Raw genomic sequence first — 25,582 nt, 5'->3', positions numbered from 1 at the left:
AAAACTTTACAAAATCTTCTATATCTAATCTCAGAAAAGCGACAGGAAATCAAATGTTAATTTTTCCTTCCCCGTCAGCTGTGCTCCATCGAGGTGACCTGTGAGAGCGCCAGCGTCATGGCGGCGACCCTGGCCAATGGCGGCTTCTGTCCAATCACAGGAGAGCGCGTGCTGAGCCCCGAGGCGGTGCGAAACACTCTGAGTCTGATGCATTCCTGCGGCATGTACGACTTCTCCGGACAGTTCGCTTTCCACGTCAGTATCTCATCCATCTACACTCTGAAACATTCACACTCGCATGAGAGTTAAGACGCGTTTTGACGACTCGTCGTCGCTTTTCTGCTTCAGGTCGGTCTGCCGGCGAAATCCGGTGTCGCTGGTGGGATTCTGCTGGTTGTCCCAAACGTCATGGGCATCATGTGTTGGTCTCCTCCTCTTGACAAGCTGGGCAACAGCGTCAGAGGCATCCAGTTCTGCACGGTGAGCTCAGATTTTAACCTCGTTATGTGAACTCTAAACCAGAACTGCAACTATCTATTGTTTTATTTATTCGTTTGGTTCATAAAATACCAGAAAAAAAAGAAAAATGTTGGTCACAGTTACCTGAAGCCTGAGGTGATGTCATCAAACTGAAGCAGTCAAACTGAGTGTATCTTCTCCTTTCAGGACCTCGTTTCTCTCTTCAACTTCCACAACTATGATAATCTGCGGCACTTTGCTAAGAAACTGGATCCTCGTCGGGAGGGAGGAGACCAGAGGGTGAGTCCAGCTACACACTGCTTCCTCCAGCTGCTCTTCACCCAACTTCACTTCCATCAGTGTCTATCACAAGATTTATTACCAAGAAAATACTAATATGTTACTGCTACACGGGTAGACCAAGTTAAATATTCGACTTTTAATACATTTTAATACCATATAGAGTGCAATTTAATACATGTTTCACAGTTAAAGTATGAAAGATATCAATAAAAACCATCAGTGATGATATATGATTATTTACCAGGTGCAATATGAAATAAATGTCAATGTTTATTTAAATTAATTTCACAGTTTTGTGAACAGTCATTCCCAATAATGTAAATAATGAGTCATTAATCAGGACCTGGATGTAGATAAGCAGCAGAAAAATAACTTATGGATGGATGAATTAACCAATAATAACTCATTAATTTAAGTCTGGAACAATAGAATTGGGGATTTTCCAGCCAGGTTTTGCTAAAATTGCATATTTGAGAAAATATATATTTCTAACATGACTGAAATATATTCAAGAAATAATATTTAAGACCTTTGTGAATGAAATTTAAGACTTTTAAACACCTTCTAAGCCCCGAAATCAATGTTTTTCAAGTCTTTTCAAGACTTACAGATATCTGCAGGTCTTGAAAAGTCTTGAAAAGCTTTGAATCCCTCAAAAAAGCCCTTATAAGGAATTAAAAAGTCTTGAATATTGTTTCTGTCCTGCTGTCGACAGGAAGTTGTCAGTAGTTACGAGATGTTCTACATCTTAAACTACAAGTGTGACTGCTGTGATTAAATTAATTAAATTATTTTATAATTGGTTACTAAATCCATCAGTTTGCTGCCACTAATCTGGGTCTAGGTTAATTGATTAATTATATTACTTCTATAGGATTTATTGCTATATTCAGCTGGGAAGTAGTGACAGAAATGTGACATGAAGGTCAATGAATTCAAGTATTTAATAAATAATTATAGGATTTAGTGTCCCTGTTGGTTTTCTGTCATTCGTTGAGCAGTATGATGTAGACCTGCTACAGTCGCTCTTCTCTTGTTACATTTCTTCTTGTTGTGGTTTATTTTTAGTCTAAAGCGTCATTTTATCAGGCAGCACAACATTTTTCAGTCAGTCTGCGTCACATCCTGCCTCCGTGTCCTCAGCGGCCTGGATGCTGCTGCTGCATGACCTTGTCTGCAGGAGTTGAATCCACAGCGCCATCTGGAGGACAATTACTGAATAACCACAGTTATTCACCATTTCAGGCTTCAACGGCTTCTTGTTGTTGTTTCAGGTGAAGTCGGTGATCAATCTGCTGTTTGCTGCTTATACTGGAGACGTGTCAGCGCTGAGGAGGTACACATGATATTTATTCTCAGTGTCTTTCTCTCTAAATTAAAAAAAAGAGCAAGAACTTCCCTCCTGATGAGAGATTTAAAATACCAAAACTGAAAAATTCCTTTATTTATGTGCAGATTTTGCTTAATTAGAACCATGTTTGTATGTTTGAGCTCTTTGCTTCTTGTTAAGTGGAGGAAGTTTTTTCAGACAGCGGTGAATGATCTGTCGGTTATTTGTCATCCAGGTTTGCGTTGTCCTCCATGGACATGGAGCAGAGGGACTATGACTCCAGAACGGCGCTGCATGTGGCAGCTGCTGAAGGTAAAATACTGACAGAAGAGATTATTGATTAGACATCAGTGTGATTGGTGTGTTTCTGTTTGTGGAGCTGATGTGATGTGATGTGATGTGTGTGTTTCAGGTCACGCTGAGGTGGTTCGCTTCCTGCTGGAGGCCTGTAAAGTCAACCCGGTTCCCAGAGACAGGTAACCTTACACTCATAGATCAGATCAACTTTAATTTTACTTTATTATAAAGGTGATGAAGCTGTTTCTTCAAACCCAGTTAAAGGACAGATTCACAATTTTTCCAGTGTGTCTTAAAACAGCAGTCAGGTGTCCATATGAACAGTGGTCATTCCACCTGTTCATTCTGGATATTTAAAGAATCCCTTCAAATATCCACTAATATCCAAACATCATTTAGTGCAAAAATGCATTTGAAAGTTATATGAGGCTTTTAGCATCAAATTCCCTCTTTGTGTTTCCCTGTTGAGCTGCAGGTGGAAGCATAGTAACAAAAAGAGGAACTTTGGCACTAAAAAGACTGTAACGTTGAAAGATATCTACTTGATTTGACTCATTTGGACGCTGAAGCTTCATATTAGCTTCAGATAAACTCTTAAATACATTTTTGTACATTTTGTCCTCCATCACTTCCATTGTAAGGTCATTATGAAGGAACAGGAGGAATGATTACAGCAAGAAAAACATGTGTCACTGTTGTTTGAAGACTTTAACTGCAGTCAGTGTTTATATGAATAAACTGCTCTGACTGTTGCTGTGTGTTTGCTGCAGGTGGGGAAACACACCGATGGACGAGGCGGTCCACTTCGGCCACCACGATGTGGTGACCATCCTCCGCGATTACCACACCCAGTATAGCCCTCAGGAAACCAGCGACGACAAGCAGAGCGCAGAGAAGAACCTGGACGGTTTGCTCTGATGGAAAACGTCAGAAAACAAGCGTAACCCGTAAATCATGGATGGTATCCACCGAGGGGAAAACCCACCTGGACGCTATACAGACAAAGAATTCCCTCTTAAACTGTTCGATCTGAAGAAATCTACAAGAAAACATCTTAAATCAGGTCAGAAAGTTAAACCACCTTCCGTAGAAGTCACTTAAATCAGCTCAGACAATAAACTGTGCAGTAGATTAATCAGTTAAAACAACGTAGATGAAAGGAAACGGCGTGGAAGCTCCTCATCATGTTGTTACTAGGTGTTGTTTTTGTATTATATTACTGTATCTACTCTGAACAGGGGAAAACATTTTTATTTGGATTTCTCCTTCTGTATTTAGCTTTTCTCTGTCACCGGCCTCCAGCTGCATGCTGGGTAAATTCAGCTGCGGCTGCTAAGTTGAGGGACGAAGTCGTTTTTAATCGCGAAACTCTGAAACAGGAAGCAGCAAGTGTTGTGCCCTCGTTTTAAAAAAAAAAAAAAAAAACTTTCCTCACTTCATCATCACATCATGGTGGAATGTATCTTCCCCCCCAAAAACACATTGGTGTGTGTGTGTGTGTGTGTGTGTAAACATTGATATTTATTTATCTATTTAAGATAAAGTGTACATTCATGTAGTGTGTATATTCCTGAGACGATCTCACAGAGGACGAGTTAGTGTAAATACGTACAGCTGTAGAGTTGTAGTTTCTGTAGTCGTGTGTGTGTGTGTGTGTGTGTGTGAGTGTGTGAGGTAGATTTCACTGACACTCTGGAAACTGTCAGTATTTAATCTTTAAATATGACACAAATATTAATTTTTGTTACCTTGTTTAAACTTGTAAAGGTGACTTAAAACACTTTTTGTTTTGCTTTCTAAAGGCCATTTTTATTTTCCCCCCTCAGTGGAGTTTTATTTTTCACTGTTTTACTGGATTATTTGCTATTTATTTTGTTTTTTTTAAAAAGGAAAAAAGTAGGAAATAATGTAAGCAAGTCAGCCAAAGTTCAGGTTGTTTGTTGTGTTTCTACATATCAGATGTGACAGCAGAAAGACTGAACTGCTGTAAAGATCAACAACATTTAAACGCACAATATGTAAGTCTCAGCCGTTAGGGGTCTCTCAATCCAAACAGTAACAAAAGACGGGGTTTGATGATGTCATGAAGTAGCGTGGGATCATGGGAGTTGTTGTCTTCGTTGTTAAACAACCACCGCTGTTGTTCGGTTTCTCTCAGACAGACGTCGCTCTGCGGTCAGCTTCCTGGATTCCTTCAGTGTTCGTCATTCAGGAGGTTTTTACTGGGAGTCGAGTTATCCTCAGAGGTCTCCTCCTCTCCAAAACAAACAGACATGGTGATTAAACCAGCAAAAACACTGAATAAAGCAGTTTTACATTAAAAATCAGTGTTTTTCCCATGCTGGACGTCCAGAGTTTTTGGTTTAACGAGTGACCATGTTAACTGGCCGCTGTCTCCTAAAAGCCTTATTAAATTTACATTAATCAATTTATATCTGTGTTTATTATCTACACAAACCATTTATCACCTTGTAATGTTTCTTATAATGTGGGAAACAAAACATAACCTATAAGTTGGCTATGCAGCTATAAAACATCTGGATTTATAGTTATCTTCATTCGGAACAAGGCCCATATTCAACCAATCTGTTCAGCTTGTGGCTAAATATTGTGTGTGGTCACCTGGTTTGATCAACCTACCATCAGTTTGGATACTGTAATAATAATAATAATAATAATAATAATAATGATAATAATAATAATAATAATAATAATAATATACCGCAACAACATTCAGCATTTCCCAAAAATAAGTGAAGAAATGTGAAAGCTTCTGGTTGGCGACACATTTAATTTACATAATTTAAGACAAAGAGGACCAGATGAATATATACTGTATTGAACATTCATTTTAAGATAATTTAAGGTTCTGTTCATGTTTTCAACAGCTGACAACCACAGAGTCTCCAGTTTACAAGGTCGCTCGTTAAACCAAAGCACTGGCGGGGCTGCGAGTCGAGCCGCTGCTCAGCTTGATTCTCAGATAATTTAAGATCCAGATGTCCAATGACAAAAATCCTTGATCTGGTTAAAAGATATAATTTAAAACAACCAAAATCTAAAAAGTGTATCAAGAAAATGTGGCTTAAAACGGGATAAAAAGTCAATTTATGACAGAGCTTCTGGCGGACGACCACAACGCCGACGCTGAAGTTAAAGGAGATATGACGACATTGACGGGCGACCAAATGAAACAGACCGTGACCTTGATTAAAATTATGGATTTCTCTGGGTTTGAAAATTGTTGGAAACATTTGGGATGATGTAAGTACACAACTCAATAAAATATATAACATAGTTCTAGTTGTTTTTACACATTTTACTGCAGAAAAGTTACATATTTGGGCTTTAAAGTTCTCTTAAGCTTTTATGTTATTTGTTTTAGATTAAAGTTAAAGACGTTACAGCTCACAGGTTTACAGGTCTCAATACCCAAAATAACTCCTGTCAAAGGAACAGCACTCAACTACAGAAGATATTTTGTCTCACTGATGTTTCAGCCTTCAAACGTTTATTTCTATTTCTTGTTGTTGATCTCAAAGTTTCCAAAAATACCAAATATGTCCAGCTGAATTTAGGGAATCTGTGTCTGCACCACAGCTGCTGATTTGGCTCAAAATTGAACATTTTTTCATCGAAGTTCTGCAGAGTTCGGTCTCAAATGTCCCCTCACCACCAGAAACAGACTTTAAAGCCTTTTTCCTACAGTTGACCCTTAAAGTTATGGCAGGATTTTCATGTCCAGTCACTTAACATCACAGTTTATTCACACATTTGAGCTGCAGGACACAAAAGTCCGACTATTATCGTTTTTTGAGTGCAATTAATTTGAAGCTGTAACCTCAAATCTGTGAGAAAGTTTTCAGCCTGTAAACGTGTTGTAATGTATCACATGAAATGTGAAGGTTTGTATGTAAACACTTGTTCCTGCTGAGGACTCAGGAAGGTTCGGTCTGTTTCCACCACAGATTTTAAAGAATAAAAACAAAACTGGAGGAGCTTTATAACACAGACGGATAGTTTTTATATCTGACGTGCAGGAGAATCTGTCACACTCTGAACGGTGGTTTTGTGTGTTTGTAGCGTGATGGAGGTTTGGATGTTTCTGTTCAGCAAACCGTGATGTTAACAGTCCACATTTAGTTTATTTTAGAGCAGCAGGAAACATTTCTAAGCCTTCAGGTTGGGATCAGTTCATTTTTAGGGGTTTGAGCCTGAAGGGATGAAACTATTGTTTTTGTGCCGGTTAATTATTCTTTTTCTTTAGAAATGTTTGTGCAAATTCTCATGAGATGATATATGGTGGAGACATGAGATTTTGCCCTTTCATTGGAGAAATATGACCTCAGTCGGCCTGATGGGGGCGCTATAACAACGAACTTTACATTTTGGCCTTCAACTTTTGAGCTGTAAAGGCTGATTTATGGTCGCTCACTTTTGATGAGTGTCGCTCAACAGAAATTAAAGAGTCATGCAAGGTTTTCAATTCATGCTTCAGTGAAAGATTTCAGTCGTCTCCATGGTAACCAGACGTTATCCTCCACATCAACTCATCCAGACCAGGAATAATTAAACAAGGGCGTTTTAAGTTATCTAAAGTTACAGACCAAAATATCAATAAGGAAGTTCAGTGAAAACTACAATCACCATGGCGACGTTAGTAACACTACCTAATCACATTGCACGACACAATATGACAGTGCCTGTGATATATATATATGTCATTTCTTGACCTACCATAAATCAGCCTGAAGTCTAAGAAACAAAATTCTGTACATATAATCCACACCCATTTACGCCTAGATGGATTTTCTGCCATTTTGAATTTTTTGAACACATTTAAATCTAAACAATCTAAATTGTCAGTCCAATTGCTACCAAATTTTCTGTTGATCATTATTGGACCAAGCTTATCAAAAGTTGCTAAAAGCTTGATTGGTATCTTATTTAGTTTAGACTAAAGTCAACAACCGTTGGGCCGATAATCACAAAACCTGCAGGATGTGTTCACATAAGTACCTGAAACACACCCTGAAAGTTTCATTCAAATCGACCACTAGGGGGCGCTACACATGCAAAAAGAAATGGGCGTGGCATAACATAAATCAGACTCGTGCATTGGGCCTGGCACAAATTTGGCCATAAATCACTGATAGTTTGTCCAAACATCACCAGATTTGATGGATATTTTTTAATGAAGCTCTTGAAGCTTTCAACTTCCAACGGTCTGTGTTGGCTTGAACCCCGGAGTCACTGCTAGCAGTTTTATTCTTTCACTGAAATTGTTCATTTAATGTCTTTGAGTGCAAAAAAAATGATTAAAATTTCCCAGAAGCACAAAACTTCCCCTAAAAATGCAATATTTTAGAGGCAATTAGCAATATTAACTCAATGATTGTAAGATAAAATCAGCAATACGGATTAGATTTTTCCTTTCCTGAGCTGATCCCGACCTGCAGCTCCTCACTCAGCTGTCGTCAGTGATATGATGTCTGTTTGTGTTGTTGAAGCTGCGACTGACGTGTTTCTGAATGTAAACGTGTTCGGTGTCGTTCTGTTTCCTCTTCATGTATATTTCTGCTGCTTCGGCTCATGTCGGGCGGTTACTGAGTGTCGCAGGCAGTTCAGATATTTATTCACAGATTAAACATTTAATAAAAGTCATAAAACTTCACTGGATGTCTGATGTGTTTTTTGGGGGGGGTTTATAAAAATAATTAGGGGGAGTTTGTGTGAAGTTTTAGTGACATGAAACACTGTTTTGTTATTCTGTTGGATAATAATAAAACTGCCTCAAAAGATCTGAAACCATTTTGTAGTCTGTAAATAAAAACTGAGTGAAAAATTATATAAAATATAGTAATTCATTATAAAAAATTATGTGTTATATTTATTTAAACATTGGCTTAGTTTACGTGATTCTTTTTATGATTAATTTTATTCTACACTTTTATTAATTTTCTGTTTTTATTTGATTGTAATTCTTTGTAATTTGTAATAATTGTAATTCTCAGTCTCTGTGAAGCACTTTGGTTAACGTGTTTTTAAATGGGCTCTATAAAAAATGTAGATAATCTAAATAATTTGAATTAGTTTAGACATTTATTGGGTATGTATAATTTATTTCAGGCATTTATCAAATTAAAATATGTGCAGGTTACTGGTCTTCACTTACAGTCTCATAATCGATACATTTTTAAGACCAACAACCAAACAAAACAATTAAAGAAACTCTGCGATAACTTTAAACTGTGAAGAAAAGGTTGCAGGTTCAAGGAAATCAAATATTTAATGAATAATCTGTAAATCCTCAGCAGCAGTCTGACTCAGTGGCTTCTTGCAGAGTTTCAAACCTCAGTTAGATTGTGATTTTTGAAAACAAACATCCTACTTAAAGACTGAAAAACTCTGAGGACAAAACAGTTTAAAACCAACCAGGAGGCTCGAGGATGTTGAAAACTCTGCAGAGAGTTTAGAGTTGTACGTCTGAACATTTGGTCTCTTTGTGTTTCTGAGACCGTAGCTTCAACAGCTGAACTGCTTTTTATCTAGTTTTCAGATCATATTCTTTTAACGAACATGAGAAAAGTATTTCTGATCAAAGTTTAGTGGTGTTTTAACTTTATAATACTAATAAAACTACAAACTACTAAAGTCAGACTTAATTAACAATACAATCCTTGAAATTGGGTATTTTGACCCTGTAAAGCTGTCAGTGTGATGCTAAATCAATTACTACATATCAATTAAAGTGACTTTAGTATTTGTCTGAGTATGAATGATATTCAGGAGCAGAAATAGTTGATATTCAGTCTTCAAGGAGTGTGTCTGAACCTTCATGTTACACTTAACATTTCATTAAAACACATTTTCTTTGGATCTCTATTTACTGCTTCGGCTTCTTCGTCTGCACTGCAGCTGCCAGTGTCACCAGTCTGATGACCAGCAACACAGGCAGCACTTTCACCTGGAGTGGGGTGTTACCTGTTGTTATAGTCATATGATGTAGTCACATGACTGTCATACAGTCACATGACTGTCTTGCTTGTTGGACTTGTTTGGACTGTTAACTGTAAGTTTGCTTTGTTTAATACTTGAAGTTTCTCTTTAGTAACTTCAGGGTTTGTTTCTTGCTGTTTGATGTTTTTATTGCAGAGAGTTGGAAGATAAATCTATATGTTAAATTAGTGATAGACCTACTGGAATCAAACAGTATTAATGAACAGCTGATGATTAATTCCTTTCTTCAGCTCTCAGATATCAAACTACTTTTTAACGTTGTTTCCACCGGCGACCTTTGGAAATCAGATGTGTTTCACTGATGTGGAGGAACAATCAGAGGACAGTCATGAAGTTCAGTGTTGCTACAACAACATGCACACAGTCCACTTCTGTTCTTGGTTTATAATTAGTTATTATAGTTATACAGGAGGTGATGATGTGTGTATTTATTGGTTCATATATCTTTAAAATAAAAGTTAAGTTCTAAATTTTAAAAAAAAAGGCAAAAAATAGTTTCTCTTGAATAACAAACTGAATTTTAGACCAAATAACATTTTATCTGCGATGTTAAATGTCTCACAACGGTTAAGATTCAACATCTGTTGCTGTTTGACAAGTTTGTATTAACTGTAAAAGAAGTATCAAATTAAATGTGCCCTGATTATAATAATTTAATACATTCTCACACTATTAATGTGACAACAGCATCAAAGAGGACTAATAGATAACTGAGACTATTTAAATGTTGTTTATTGATGTTGAATTCACTATATATTAATGAAACTAAAGCTTTCTGTCAAATTCAGTAAGTGTGTCAGTGGATGTAAATCATCCTCCATTCATCATGTGTGCTGCTCTTCACTTCACTGCAGCTTCATGACGCCATCTAGTGGCCTGATAGTAGAAGTGCAGCAGTTAAGGCTGAGCCAAAAATATAAATCTAAATTTCTTTCAAGCTTGGGGTCAATCAAGATTTTGATCAATAGTTTTGTTTGTCTGCAAAATGCAGATTATATTTTTAAGGCAGTTAAGAAAATATAATAGAAGATCTGCACCACCTGCCATCATCATTATGCATAAAATACAGGTTATCACACATAGCTATTGACTATTAGTATCAGCTAATAATGCATGTAGTTGACATCTTCCAGAGATGAAATGACTGGAGCCTTTTAAAGCAGCAGTTTCCTTCTGAAATGTAGTGAAGATGAAGTATAAAATCCAAAATTATAATATTAATGTAGAGTATGATTAAAATTCTATTTAATAGATAAAGAAAAGCAGAACGTCTTCATAATTGACAAAATGAAAATGGAAAAAGTAAAGTTCAACCACCTTAACCTGAACACAGAATTCAGATCATTTACCTCAGTAACACTATCAGTGCACTCAGTGTATAAATACTAAATTATATATGAATGAATTCATGAATTTTTATCTTAGTGTGGTGACATTCATGTTCCAAACAGAAATTAATCATTGCTGTAAACCACAGACTGTATGTAGTAAGAAAAAAAACATTTTACACAGAAAAAAAACCAAAACAATTTTAACATCTTCCATAAAGAACTAATCTTTTTTTTCTTTCTGTATTCATAACACAAACAAATAAAAAATGCATCTAATTTTCTGTTTCATTTAGCTCACATAACTGACAAAGCTGATCTTCTTCAGTACCAATATATCATCCTGTTTCAGTACTAAACTCATTTCTCATTAAAACATATGTTCTTGTATATTAGGATATTATCAGTAAAATGTAGGAAGTATTAAAAATAAAGGACATTATGCAGCAGAATGGCCTCTGTCTGTCAGTGGTTTATATTATATTATTGGATTATTATCACTAATCATCAACATCTAACCAACCAATTTCTTTATATATGTATAAAATGTCTATTATTGTATGTAATTGGGGAAAAACTACAATATTTGGAAGATATATTGAAATGTGGGGGAATAGAAGTATAAACCACCACTGATCGTCAAACTCAGGTGCATCTAAATGAAGCAGAGCCTCGTTACTGTTATCAGCTTCACCTGTGCTCTCCCTGACGTGACTCCTAAAGCCTCATGTGTGTTTATACTCTTCCACTTGTAACTCAGTGCAAAACATTTTCAGAACTTTTAAAAAGTGCTATATTCCGTTTAAAGCTCACCAAAATGCAGTAGTAATGCATAAATACAACAATCTCACTACATTTTCTTTACATTTATAATATTGTGTATTACAAATTTGAAATATTTAATGATTATTAATTCGAAGTATAAATTTAGCTCTCTTTTCTTTTTCTCACAGGTAAAACAGCTGACTGTGTTTCAATGACTTCACACCTCTTACTCCTACAAGTGGTAACATTTAAATAAACTGTTTTCTACTCTTTGCTGGATTCAAATGGTTCATTTAACTTCTATCTCTTGTCATCACTCAGTGTTGTCAAAGTAGGTGGATTCTTTGCTTAAGTGGGACTTCTGTCTCACTCAACATTAGAGGGAGTTTTATTCTTGGGGAGGGTGGTGGGAACTGATGGTGTAAAGGTTAGAGAAGAGGGCTTGAAGATAGAACATCACTGGCTCAATCCCACACCTGCAGGAGAAAGTCAAAGTCCCCCCCCCCCCCCCCCTCAAACAGCCTGCAGGTGCAAATATCTGAATCAAAAATTAAAGATAAGTCAGTAAATAAGTGTTTTCACTATTAAGGTAACTAAGATGTCTTTGGTTAATCTGCTGTATTAAGTGTTTCACAGACACACACAGTTACATGTGAAGCAAACAAAAGTCTGCCGACTCATCTGAGAAGTTTTCATTTTACCCCGATAGGAAGGCGGTGGTTTTGTGTATTAGTAATGACACAACATAACAAGCAACAAACATGCGATAGCAAGAGACTTCCAACATTTATTAAAAACTTGTTCGCACCTTCATGCATCAGTAAAACTTCAGCTGGACAGGACTTCCTGTTTCATAACCCCCTGCTTACATACCTGCGGAACATCGGGGGAGGACAAGGCCCCCCCCCTAACCCACCCATGTGGGACACAGTTTTTTTGCTCCAGTTACTGGTGAAGGAGAGGGATCGAACCAGCCACCTCACATCCGCAGACGTATCTGAGATCTGTGTTGACAAAGCCGTCACTCCACCAGGTCCCCTTCACACTCACGTCTCTTCTCTGAGCGTTTTTCAACCTCTTCTCTCAGTGATGTCATTCAAAAGTCACAGACTGATGCGGGATTGAACCCCAGACCCTTAAAACATGAACCTGCTGTCTAACACACTGAGCTATACACTCAGATGATTGATGTGTCTTCATGAGATTTTCAGTCTCCAGCTGTGTGTCTGACTTAAAAAACTTCAGTGAAAGTTGGGATCAAACCAACAACCTTAAAACTTCCTCACAGCTGTCCATCACAGTGAGCTACAACTTTTTGCTGAAATTAGGCTTTTGTTGGCTTTTCAACCTTCAGTCTTGTGGCTCAATTTCAAAATTCACTGACAGACGCAGATTTGAACCCACAACCCCAAAAATATCACACTGAACTTACAGGCATCTCTACACCTGGAGCTACTGGACCAGGACGGTCCTTAAGTACTCAAGATATCGGCTTTAAAAAATCTCCAAGAAGCTCTGAATTGACCCTTAAAACCTTTGAGTAGCATAATTAAACACAGTGAGGCTCAAGGGTCAAACCTTTACCAAGGGTTTTACATCTTAAATACAGCTGCTGACTTTAAAAAAAAAAAGACTGATTAAGTCAGGATTGAACCAACAACTTTTAAAGTTCAGTGTTGCTGTCCATCACAGTGAGCTACAATTTCACACGGTGCTTGGGCTTTTGTTGGCTTTTCAACCTTCAGTCATGTGGTTCAATTTCAATATTCAAATGCAGACTTGAACCCACAACCCCAAAAACTTCACACTGCATCTCTACACCAGGAGCTAGTGGACCAGCGGGATGTCATGACATCATTTTTGAATATAACAGAAGAGGAACACAAGCTCATCAGGTAGTTTGTAGTTTCAAGTTTAAGTTGACACACAATTCTTTTAAGAGAACTGCTTGACCATGAACCTAAAAAGTATTTTGACAGCATTTAAATCTTTGCGTACGTAAAGATGAAGACCAGAGCTGACCACTGAGCAGGAGAGAGATTGTCTGTGAAGGGACATCCTGTACTCAGATACTGTTGGATCCCCTTCACTAGAGAATGATCATTCAGTTCATTCAGACAGTGGAACATATTGATGCTTCTCTCTGCAAACAGATTCTCACGGATCATCTTTTTGATGTACCCCACTGTTTTCTGATTGGTCTTTGAGCTACTTCCTGTTTGTTTCAGCAGACCTCGCAGGAGAGTCTGATTGGTCTGCAGTGAAAGACCCAGGAGGAAGCGCAGGAACAAGTCCAGGTGTCCGTTTGGACTCTTTAAGGCCTCGTCCACAGCACTCTGGTAGAAATTAGTTGATCTGTCCCTGAAAACTTCAGGCCACCAGGAGGTTGACTGTTCTTCTGCCAGCAGATTGACCCCAGAGTTGATGAATGTCCGATGGACATGGAGAGCAGCCAGAATCTCCTGAATGCTCAGATGGATGAAGCAGAACACCTTGTCCTGGTACAGCCCTCTCTCCTCTTTAAAGATCTGTGTGAACACTCCTGAGTACACTGAGGCTGCTCTGATATCAATGCCACACTCTTTCAGGTCTCATTCATAGAAGATGAGGTTGCCTTTCTACAGCTGCTCAAAAGCCAGTTTTCCCAGAGACTCAATCATCTTCCTGCTCTCTGGACTCCAGTGTGGATCTGTCTCAGCTCATCCATCATACTTGACGTTCTTCACTTTGGACTGAACCACCAGGAAGTGGATGTACATCTCAGTCAGGGTCTTGGGCAGCTTTTTTCCCTCTCTGCTTTTCAACATGTTCTCCAGAACTGTAGCAGTGATCCAGCAGAAGACTGGGATGTGGCACATGATGTGGAGGCTTTGTGATGTCTTGATGTGGGAGATGATTGTGCTGGCCTGCTCTTCATCTCTGAATCTCTTCCCGAAATACTCCTTCTTCTGTGGGTCAGTGAACCCCCTGACCTCTGTCACCATGCCAACACACTCAGGAGGGATCTGACTGGCCGCTGCAGGTCGTGTGGTTATCCAGAGGCGAGCAGAGGGAAGCAGTTTCCCCCTGATGAGGTTTGTCAGCAGCACATCCACTGAGGTGGACTCTGTAACATCGGTCAGGATCTCATTGTTGTGGAAGTCCAGGGGAAGTCGACACTCATCCAGACCATCAAAGATAAACACAACCTGGAACTTTTCAAAGCTGCAGATTCCTGCTTCTTTGGTTTCAGTAAAGAAGTGATGAACAAGTTCCACCAAGCTGTACCTTTTCTCTTTCAGCACATTCAGCTCTCTGAAAGTGAATGGAAATGTGAAGTGTATGTCCTGGTTGGCTTTGTCTTCAGCCCAGTCCAGAGTGAACTTCTGTGTTAAGACTGTTTTCCCAATGCCAGCCACTCCCTTTGTCATCACTGTTCTGATTGGTTCATCTCTTCCAAGTGAGGCTTTAAAGATGTCTTCATGTCTTATTATTGTTTCTGGTCTGTCTGGTTTCCTGTATGCTGTTTCAATCTGTCTGATGTTCATCATTGACCTCTGTAGTCCCTCTCTCTGTGATGTAGAGTTCTGTGTAGATCTGATTCAGAGGGGTTGGGTTTCCTGCTTTAGCAATCCCCTCAAACACACACTGGAACTTCTTCTTCAGGTTAGACTTGAGTTTAGACTGACAACCTGCATGACTTCCTGAACAAACACACAAGAAATAAAATTAATAATCGATTAATAAAGAAAATATGACTATGAATTAATTCCACTAAAGAATGTACATATGAACATATTTCCATCCATCTCTTGAGACATCAGTAAATGTCTCATTTACCCATCATGTTAAATCTTCATAGAAATCCTCTTACTGATCTGCAGACGGTCAGCCAGCTCCTTCTGCTTTATTCTCCTCAGGAGAATAAAGCACCCAGTTGCAGCATCTTGCTGCAACTGGGTGTAGAGGAGTGCTTGTCCCTAGTGTTAGCACTGTTGCCGCAGTTTGAAACTTTCATCATGTGCCACCAATTAATGAATCAAGGAAGTTGCTTAAAATTTGTGTCCCTACAACAGTGTGATACAACCACACATTGGCTCTGGTTGCTTGCTCCAGGGCACCTCAGCAGTGTTCAGTGAGGGAGGGAGATCTTCATGGAGGGTTGAGTAGAGCTGTTGGGACGAAACTCTCAAACTGACTCTGAGCTGAGAGTGAGATCAGCAGGGAGTCATCTGATTCTCTGTTCACATCTAGAAATCACTTGATGGACCTTTAGCTTGTGTTTGTCTCTGTGTGGATAGACATAATTTGAGGTCATTCTTCATGATTCCGCCACAGAGTGGACCAGGAGAGCTCAGAGGTTCCCAGTGGTCAGTCTACCCAGCAGCATCAAACACACCTGGACTCTATATTTATGGTCTGTACATGTACAAAAACATCTATTCTGTTCACAATCATCTACATGCTGCACTTTGTAGACCAGTGGATTGTCAGACTGTTCAACATAGATCTGATGTTTGCGTCATGATTTTAGTTTGATTGTGTCATTCATATAGTATTCTGTTCCAGCTGCTGGAGGAGAACATCGTCACTTTTGTGAAGAACGAGCTGAAGAAGATGCAGAAGGTTCTCAGTTCAGATTACCCAGAATGCTTAGAGAGTCAGAGGGAGGATAAGGAGGTGTTGGATGGTGAGGAGGAAGAGCAGAGGAGGAGCAGCAGAGAGGCATTTCTGAACAAAAGTCATCCAAAAGTAAATTCTGTTCACTGCTGGAAGTGAAATGTCCAAAGACTCCCTGAGGTAAGTGTGCCAAAACGTTTCTTTGGAGTTCTGTGTCTTACTCACATCAGAAATATCAATAAATGATCTTTTTGTCAAATAATTCAACCAACGACTATTTAGCCTGTTTTAGATTTTAGCTCACACTGTCCTGATTTTATTACTGATAGCAACTTACTTTTGATCAGATGAATGTCTTTTTACTTTTTATTACTTATCATTTTATTGAAGCTCACATATTCAGCAGAATTCTTCTTTAAAATGTGTCAAATTTGAACAGTTTTAATATAAAAAAACAACAAATGCACACTGTACTTTACATACATACACTCATATGTTTTATAGTGTTGTTGTTCGTACTATTTTATCTATTACTATTGCTTTTACTATTCTAAATATTTCTTTTTTTCCTTACTGCATTGTTGAGGAGTTAAAACCCTCATTCTCAAATAATTTTAGCTAATATTTTCCTGATTTTAATACTGAAAACAACTTACTTTTGATCAGATGAATGTCTTTGTTTAAATTCGATAAGAGCGCCCTTTGACCAGGTTCAGCTTCAGGTTGAGGTCCAGCAAAGTCTGGTCTTTGTTGCTTTGGGCTTCTACAAAAACACACATAGAGCTTTGAGTGTGAATAATGATGGTGGAGAACAGTGACAGTTAGAGATCTTCATCTCACCTCTGAGCTTTGGTCTGGCTGTCATGTTCCCCACACAGAGAGCATTTAGAGGGAGGGACTCCCTCCTCTCTGTCCTCACAGTGATCCATGCTGCTTAAGTCACATCAGTCACACACACTCTCTAACTTCATCTGGAGAGGAAACACAAATCATCCTTTACATCATTTCTCCTGTGATTGGCTGTTATTTTCTGTTATATATCAGTGTGAATGAAGTCAGACAGCAGTGTGAGGCAGAGAAAGCTGCCATCAGCTGTTGTACTTCTACTATCAGTCCACTAGATGTCATCATGAAGCTGCAGTGAAGTGAGGAGCAGCACAATAACTCAAACTACTGGAAAGAATATATATGGAAGATTATAATTTGCTATTTTAAGGCACCCCAAATTCAAGGTAAGTATGAAGAAAATTTAACTCCTATATGTTGGAGAGACTGTGGTGAGCAGATGGCAAACCACAGTCATATATTTTGGTCATGTGTTTTAGGAAAATCCTATTAAGAGAACTGAATATTTTTGGCATTTCTCTAAATAAAAACCTACTATTCCTACTACTTGGGAAAATACCAGAAGAGATCAAGAAGAAAGATTCTCACTTGTTCCTAGTAATAAGGGAGCAATAATTAAACAAATTACAAGGAATTGGTTAAAAGATGAAAACTTAATAAACTCCAAATGGAAGGATTTGATAAATTAAATATATGGAATGGAAAAAATATTCACGAGAATTAAAAATCAAGTGCATATCTTTGAAGAAAGTATGGGAAGAATGGTTGAGGTATATAAACAGAATATTTCTAATGACCCTAGATGTGAGAGCTAAGACAATAATAAGATGATATTAACTGTTTTAATGTCTTTCTCTTTGTACATGAGTATACACAAGAATGTGTGTGTATAGCGTATGCATGGGTACGCACACACTCGTGTGTAGGTATATATATGTGTGTGTGTGTGTATGTGGGTGTGGAGGTGCATATGTGTGTGTATATGTGTATCTGTGTTACCCAGTCATTGTTCGTATATTGGTATAATGTATCTTCTTACTTACATTTTTCAGCTTATTCAACTATTACCTACAAACTAATATTTAAATACTCAGTTATTTTATGTACTAATTTTTTTTCCCTCCCTCCCTCTTTATCTGTTTCTTTGATTCTTTTAATTTTTTTCTTAAGCTATGTAACTCCAGTATTATGTTATATAATTTCTTAAAATGCAAATAACAAAAAAGAAGAGCAGCACATATGATGCATGGAGGAGGATTTACATTCACTGCCACACACTGAACTTGAGAGGAAGCTTCATTAATATTCAGTCAATTCAAAACCAATAAACAAAATTTAAAGTTTCAGTCATGCATGAGTTCTCTTTGATGTTGTTGTCACATTAGTAGTGCACATAATGCACCAACAGAAATCTATTAAATTATTATAATCAGGGAACATTTACTTTGACACGACTTCTTTTACAGTAAATACAAACTTGTTAAACAGCAACAGATGTTAGATCTTATCTAGAGTGAGACATTTAATAATGCAGATAAAATGTTATTTCATCTGAAATTCAGTTTGTTATTGAAGTGAAACTATTTTGTAGCCTTTTTTAATTTAGTAGTTCAAGATTTATCAAATTGTTCATGGACCCGACAGCCTTTTAATGTGATGGTACAGGTGAACTTTTGAGAGAAACTCAGATGAACTATGATTACAAAGATATTTGAACCAATAAATACACACATCATCACTTCCTGCCTGACTGTATATACCAATAACAAGTAATTGTAACGGGTATAGGATGGACCCAATAGCAGCACAAATGACACTGGTATAAACTTTGCAGTCTTTATTTCACACGATGTCAAGGCAATATTAGCACGGTCGGAGAAACACAGTTCTAATGAGTATGACTCCACCGGAAATTGAACCCCGATCTTCCACTCCCACAGCAGACAAAGACCAGGGAACAGGCAGGCAGAACTCAGAGTCAGGGACAGAAGGCTGGTGGGTTTACCGGGGCAGAGACGAGGAGCAATGGTCGAAGACAAGCTGATCAGAAACCAGGAAGGCAGTCCAGTGAAGAAAGCAAGATGACTTAGCATAGTATTGTAGACAATCTGACAAGGAGGGAGTGGGCCGAGGCAGCTTCTGAGAGAAACTCAGATGAACTATGATTAAAAAGATATATGAACCAATAAATACACACATCACTCTCTGCCTGATTGCATAGACCAATAATAAGTAATTTTAAACCGAGAACAGAAGTGGACTGTATGTGTGTTATTGTAGCAACACTGAACTTTGTAACCGTCCTCTGACTGTTCCTCCACATCAGTGAATACAACACATTTGATTTAAAGGTTTCACAGGAAACAGAAGTAGGCCTATACTGTAGTGTCTGACTTTACACTGGTGGAAATAACGTTTAAAAAAGTAGATTTAGTTTGATTTCTGAGCGCTGAAGAAAGGAAATAATCATCAACTGATCATTAATATTGTTTGATTCCAGTAAATGAATGATTTTACAACATGTAGATTTATCTTCCAACATGAATGTTCTCCAAACTTTCTGATGAAATAAAAACTACAAACATCCTACAGCAAGAAACAACCAATGAAGTTACTTAAGAGAAAGTTAAAGTATTAAACAAAGAAAACTTACAGTTAACAGTCCAAACTGCTGAAGACAGAGACTCTCCACTTGACGTCTGTCAGAAAAGTGTTTTCCACAGGTGAGCTGTTTCCTGGAATCAGTCAGAGCTCCACCTGTAGAGGAGGCGGGACAGTTAGAAAGACTCACAACATGTTGACAGTTTATGGATTGTTTTGACTGCTTTATTATTCATGTATTTGTATATTTATTGTTGTATTGATGGTTTCTCTGTGTTTAACTGTGTGCTGTTAGAAAAATAACTCATCATGACATTCATGTGAAGAGAAGCTGAACGTTACATTTAGATTCATGACATTTAAGACATAACTGACAGCTATAAAACATCTTTTTTATAATATTTGAAAAGTTATTAGAAAACCATGTCTCTTTAATGTAGAGAAATCAAACTCCACATACTGAACGTTTTATCATGATCTTCATCACTCTGTAGCTGTTTTGAGTCTTGAGCAGGTCTGTGTGGAAAAGCAGCTTTGTGTTTTAGTTAAAGCTGCATTTTCATCAAATTAATTTTAATAACGCAGTTTCTTATCCTTCATTAGTGTGTGTGTGTGTGTGTGTGTGTGTGGAAACAGTCTGTTTGGACTTAGTCTCAGGGTAAATATGGGATGCTGAAATATTATTTAGACATAAAACATCCTCATGTGAACACATAAACACTCAACTGCTGTTTGAATGTTTGAAAGCTGGGATTTCATGAATCACTGCTCACGGTCACACGTTTAAATGAGCTGATGATCATCTTTAAGAATAATTATTGATTAATGATCAGTACAGTCATGTATCTAATATCTGCATTAAATGTGGAGTATTACTCTTCATTGATGAAGCTTTGGCTTCCCAGTGGTGAAAAGTAAACTGCATGCTGTCAGTTTTAATGAACACAGATGACATTACATATTCTATATTCTATAAATACTGTGTTCACAAGTGTTTGTGTGTTCATGTCTTAATATCACTTCAGCATCCGAACTTTACTCTGACCCTGACTCAGAACGATGAGAAGCCGCGTTAATTAAATGAATTTGATGAAAATGCATTTAATTGAAGCACAAAACTGCTTTTCTACACAGACCTGCTCAAGACACAACAGAGCTGCAGAGTGATGAAGTTGATGAGGAAAAGTTCAGCTTTCAAACATTCAAACAGCAGCTGAGTGTTTGTGTGAGACTGTCTTCAGCAGTTTGGACTGTTCACTGTAAGTTTGCTTTGTTTCATAGTGTAACTTTCTCTTTAGTAAATGATGGATAACTGACACTTTTTAAATGTTTACTGGTGTTGAATTTACTGAATATTAATGAAGCTTTCTTTCAGATTCTGTCGGTTTGTGCCAGTGAATGTAAATCCTCTTCCATATGTACACATCGTACATATTGACCGTAATAAGTGTGACTCCCGTCGGACACATATTAGTATAATGTAGTGTTAGTCATCCGCACATTTAGAAGTTTGTCCAGTTATATATCAGATATCAAAGACAAACTAGCTGTAAGTGAGTGAAGTGTGATAATATTAAAGCTAAAAATGTTTTACAGTTGATTAATTGATCTACCTGATTAATTCATGTTAATGTCATCTTTAAGAATAAGTATTGATTAATAATCAGTACAGTTATAATGCATGTAATATCTACGTTAAACGTGGGGTATTACTATTCATTGATGAAGCTATGGCGCCCTCCAGTGGTGAAAAGATAAACTGCATGCTGTCAGTTTAATGAACAGATGACATTAAATATTATTCAACTGCTATAAATATTGATGTCAATAGTGATATTGATCTTTCTAGATTTATTGATATGGACAATCAGCTTGAACCACTGGGAAAGAAAGACCAGGAGAACAATGTCATACATAATTTTACATAATTTTAAAATGAACTGTCTCTTCTACAGAGTCATCTGCCACCTCAAACTATTTAGACAGACTGGAAGTCTGCTTCAAAATACACTCATGCTCAAACTCAAAACCTGAAAATCTCTAAAAAGCCACTGAACACAGACACAGAGCCAGTTTCACTGATGCTAATGGTCTTCTCACAGACCTTTTCAGTTCTCTTTTAGGTGTTGACATTCAAAATTCATACAGTCATTAAAACAGTCCTCCACAGACTTAGCATTTGTTAACTCATGATGGGCATTTGAAAAGAATCAAACAAAACAGATAACATCTTTTTTTAAATTCATCTTTACTTTACCCTGCAAGTCTGAGATTGAACCAGTGATCTTCTAGCTTCAAGCCCTCTCCTCTAACCTTTACATCATCAGCTCCCACCATCCACCCTCAGAATAAAACTCCCTCTAATGTTGACTGAGACAGAAATCACACCACCTACTTTCACTACACTGATAGATGATTGGAGGAATTTATAAGTTGAGTTCTCTGCTTCTAACTTTCAAGAGATAGAAGTTTAATGAACCATTTGAATCCAGCAAAGAGTAGAAAACAGTTTATTTTATTTAAACTGTACCACTTGTAGGAGGAAGAGGTGTGATGTCATTGAAACAATCTGATGACCAGGAACACAGTCAGCTGGCCTGGGAGAAAAATGAATGATGTTTAAACTGAATAAAGCACTTTTTAAATGTTTTGAAAATGTTTTTTAAGTTACAAGTGGAGGAGAATAAACACATGGGAGGCTTTAGGAGTCACGTCAGGAAGAGCACAGGTGAAGCTGATAACATTAATGAGGCTCTGCTTCATTTAGATGCACCTGGGTTTGATGATCAGTGGTGACTTATACTTCTATTCCCCTACATTTCAATATATCTTCCAAATATAGTAGTTTTTCCCCCACTTCATACAATAATAGACATTTTATACAGTACATAAAGTAGTTGGTTGGTTAGATGTTGATGATTAGTGATAATAATCCAATAATCCAATAATCCAATAATATAATATAATATAATATAATATAATATAATATAATATAATATAATATAATATAATATAATATAATATAATATAATATATACCACTGATAGACAGAGGCCATTCTGCTGAATATATATATATTTTTTAATACTTACAACATTTTACTGACAATACTTGTATCCTAATATACAAGAACATATGGTTTAATCAGAAATGAGTTTAGAACTGAAAATTATATGAAATTTAATCTGCCAAAGAGGAAAAGATCTCTGTGTGCCCGACTGAGATGCTGTATCTTACCATTACATTTAGAAAGAGGATGATATGTTGGTATTGAAGAAGAGGAGTATCAGCTTTGTCAGTTATGTGAGCTAAAGGAAGCAGAAAATGAAATACATTTTTTTTGTATTATGATTACAGAAGGTAAAATGATTAGTTCTTTATGGAAGATGTTCATATAGTTTTTTTGTTTTGTTTTCTCTGTGTAACATGTTTTTTCTTACTACATACAGTCTGTGGTTTGCAGCAATGATTTGTTTCTATTTGGAACATGAATGTCACCACACTAAGATAAAAATTCATTAATTAATTCATATAATTTAGGAGCATATATACACCTAGTGCACTGATACTTTTGACTTTTTTTCATTTTGTCAATTTAGGAGATGTTTTGCTTTTCTTGTTTTGTCTGACAAAACAAGCGATTTGACGTCATCACTGAGTAATTGCGTAAATTCACTGATTTCACTGACATGCCTTTGGACTACAATGTTAACCTATGAATAAACATGAAATCAAACCAATCTCACTTTGTTTTAAAATACCTTGAAAGAAGTTTTTATCAATTTGCATTTCAACCTTGAAAGGAAAAGCAGCTGATCCAGTAGTTTAGGTCAAATGTGTTGTTTTGGGTTAGAAGTTAGAAGTTAAATTGGTCTTCAAAGATAGAGCAGATCTTCCATGTTGTGTCAATAATCCTGAGAACTCATAGAAGACAGTCCAGTATTTTTCTGGTTTTATCAAAGTCATCACTCTCTGTCTTTATTTTACTGACTTTTTCCTCCATGAGAACTTCTCGACAATAACAGAGACCCTTTAATCTTCCCACCAGGTGGCTTCTTGCACCCCTGACGAATTCTAATGCAGACTGTGATACACAAGCCGTGTTCCCTTGCTTCTTGTATTTCTGTTTAACAGACTGTAAAAGTCTTGTTTGGTAAAATTTGGAGAAAGATTTTGTTTTTCCAAACCTGCATGTTCAACATGATGGAAATAAAAAACACTTCTTAGTTTGGATGAAGTCTGACAGCAGAAGTCCAGGTGTTTTATTCATCTTTCAAATAAAGTTTTTTTTTTTTTTTTTTTTTTTTTTTAGAAAAGAAGATAAAAATCAGAGTTTTTAGCTGATAAAGTAAACTGGAGAACTGTACTTGGATCTGTAGATGTGAAGGTTTCTGTTGGATGCTTGCAGCTCTGTGTGCAGTCTGTGTTTGGATGTTGAGCTGTGAGGTTTTTACTTTCTTCTTTGTTTCCTCTCTCAGCTCCTCGTCACAAACCTGATCTGACCTCTGACCTGCTGATTCTCACAGCAGAAGAAGACAGATGTCTGTATTCACTTTGTTTGCAGAAAGTTAGTTCTTCCTGGAGAAGAAAACACTTGCTTTTTGTCCAAAGCAGATTTTCAAAATATTAGTATTAATATTCATGATTTATGTAAAAATGTCACTTTTCATTAAAAGCTGAGTTATGTGAAGGTTGTAGAAATGAGAAACTGACCCTGAGTTAAACTACTACTACTCTTCTCCTACTTTCCTTTTCTTTCTCTCCTCTCACCCTTCTCCAGTCCTCCTCTTTTCTATCTTCCCCTCCTTTCATTTCTAAATCAATGTCTGTGTTGTTAGTCATGTGTGATCTAAGCAGATTCAAGTCTAAACTTGTGGAAAAACAAATCCTGAACAGAAAACTGTTCAGGATGTGAGTTGGAAAAGATCCAAAACTGGTGGTCTCAGAGCAGCACACTGTCAACACGCTGTAAAGCAGCAGAGGGAGCTCACCAGCTGTTTGTTGAAACCTCAGCAAACAAAAGAAAATCACGAGTCCCTAAACTCTCCCACACCTGACAGGCGTCATTCCGTGTTATTCTATTATTACCAATAATCCATGTGCTGAAAGATTTAATGTGCTGATAAATAACACACTGACAGCTGTGAAGTGTTTCACAAACCTCTCCACGAAGAAAGCTGCTGCACTCTGAGATCAGGAAGCAGTCTAAAGAGAGAGAGATTAAGATTTAAGACATATAAAACATCTTTTTATGACATTTGTTAAGATATTTCTTCACATCAATAATTGCACTTCCTCCTTTGTTACAGAACACATCACAGGTCAGATGGAAACAATCTCCTCCATCAGAGTCAGAATTAAAATCAATAATTGAATCTGACTTTTGGACTCTGCAGAGTTTCTTCTCACACAGACATGAAAAACAAAAATGTCTGAAATACGAATGTAATGAACAGACGGCCATCTTTCCTCGTCTAAGGAGGAAGTTTATCCGCTGATATTTCTGTTTGAAATGACGACTGTTTGAAGAAACTCCACCCAACAACAACACATCATAATAAATTAGTTTCTCCAGCTGAAATTATTAGATTCATTTTCCACAAACTAGAGAAAACCATGTCCCTTTAATGTAGAGAAATCAAACTCTACTTTACTTTTTCTCATGAACTTCATCACTCTGCAGCTCTGTTGAGTCTTGAGCAGGTCTGTGTAGAAAAGCAGCTTTGTGCTTCAGTTAAAGCTGCATTTTCATCAAATTAATTTTAACGACGCAGCTTCTCGTCCTTCATCTGTGTGTGTGTGTGTGTGTGTGTGCAGTCTGACTGGTTGGACTGAGTCTCAGAGTAAAGTTCAGATGCTGAAATGATATTAACACATGAAACCTCATCATGTGAACAAACAAACACTCAGCTACTGTTTGAATGTCATGAACATAAACTGCAGATCAGGTGTGAGTGTAAAACTTTCCACAACAAGCATGATGATGATGATGATGATGATGATGATGATGATTTAGAAGTAACTGCACCAAAAC

General features: G+C 37.2%; 1 protein-coding gene across 5 annotated transcripts in view; it reads left to right on the top strand.

The window, feature by feature from the left end:
* Nucleotides 1–11,744, top strand: part of LOC121891840 (glutaminase kidney isoform, mitochondrial) — a 38,170-nt gene extending 26,426 nt beyond the window's left edge. For 4 of the 5 annotated variants that reach the window (XM_042404466.1, XM_042404465.1, XM_042404467.1 and 1 more), the window contains 7 exons: nt 79–255; nt 349–480; nt 667–759; nt 2,037–2,098; nt 2,328–2,404; nt 2,505–2,568; nt 3,160–3,795. In XM_042404466.1, the coding sequence (XP_042260400.1) occupies nt 79–255; nt 349–480; nt 667–759; nt 2,037–2,098; nt 2,328–2,404; nt 2,505–2,568; nt 3,160–3,307 (753 nt within the window). In that variant the 3' untranslated portion in view covers nt 3,308–3,795. Of the gene's footprint in view, nt 1–78; nt 256–348; nt 481–666; nt 760–2,036; nt 2,099–2,327; nt 2,405–2,504; nt 2,569–3,159; nt 3,796–11,690 lie in introns of those variants that run through there. The other variant, XR_006094187.1, reaches the window with a different exon arrangement.
* The last annotated feature ends 13,838 nt before the right edge of the window (nt 11,745–25,582 follow it).

Source organism: Thunnus maccoyii, chromosome 24, assembly GCF_910596095.1.
Source record: "Thunnus maccoyii chromosome 24, fThuMac1.1, whole genome shotgun sequence".
NCBI lineage: Eukaryota > Metazoa > Chordata > Actinopteri > Scombriformes > Scombridae > Thunnus > Thunnus maccoyii.
The sequence above is the reverse complement of the archived record's forward strand: the minus strand, read 5'-3'. Positions and strand labels throughout refer to the sequence as shown.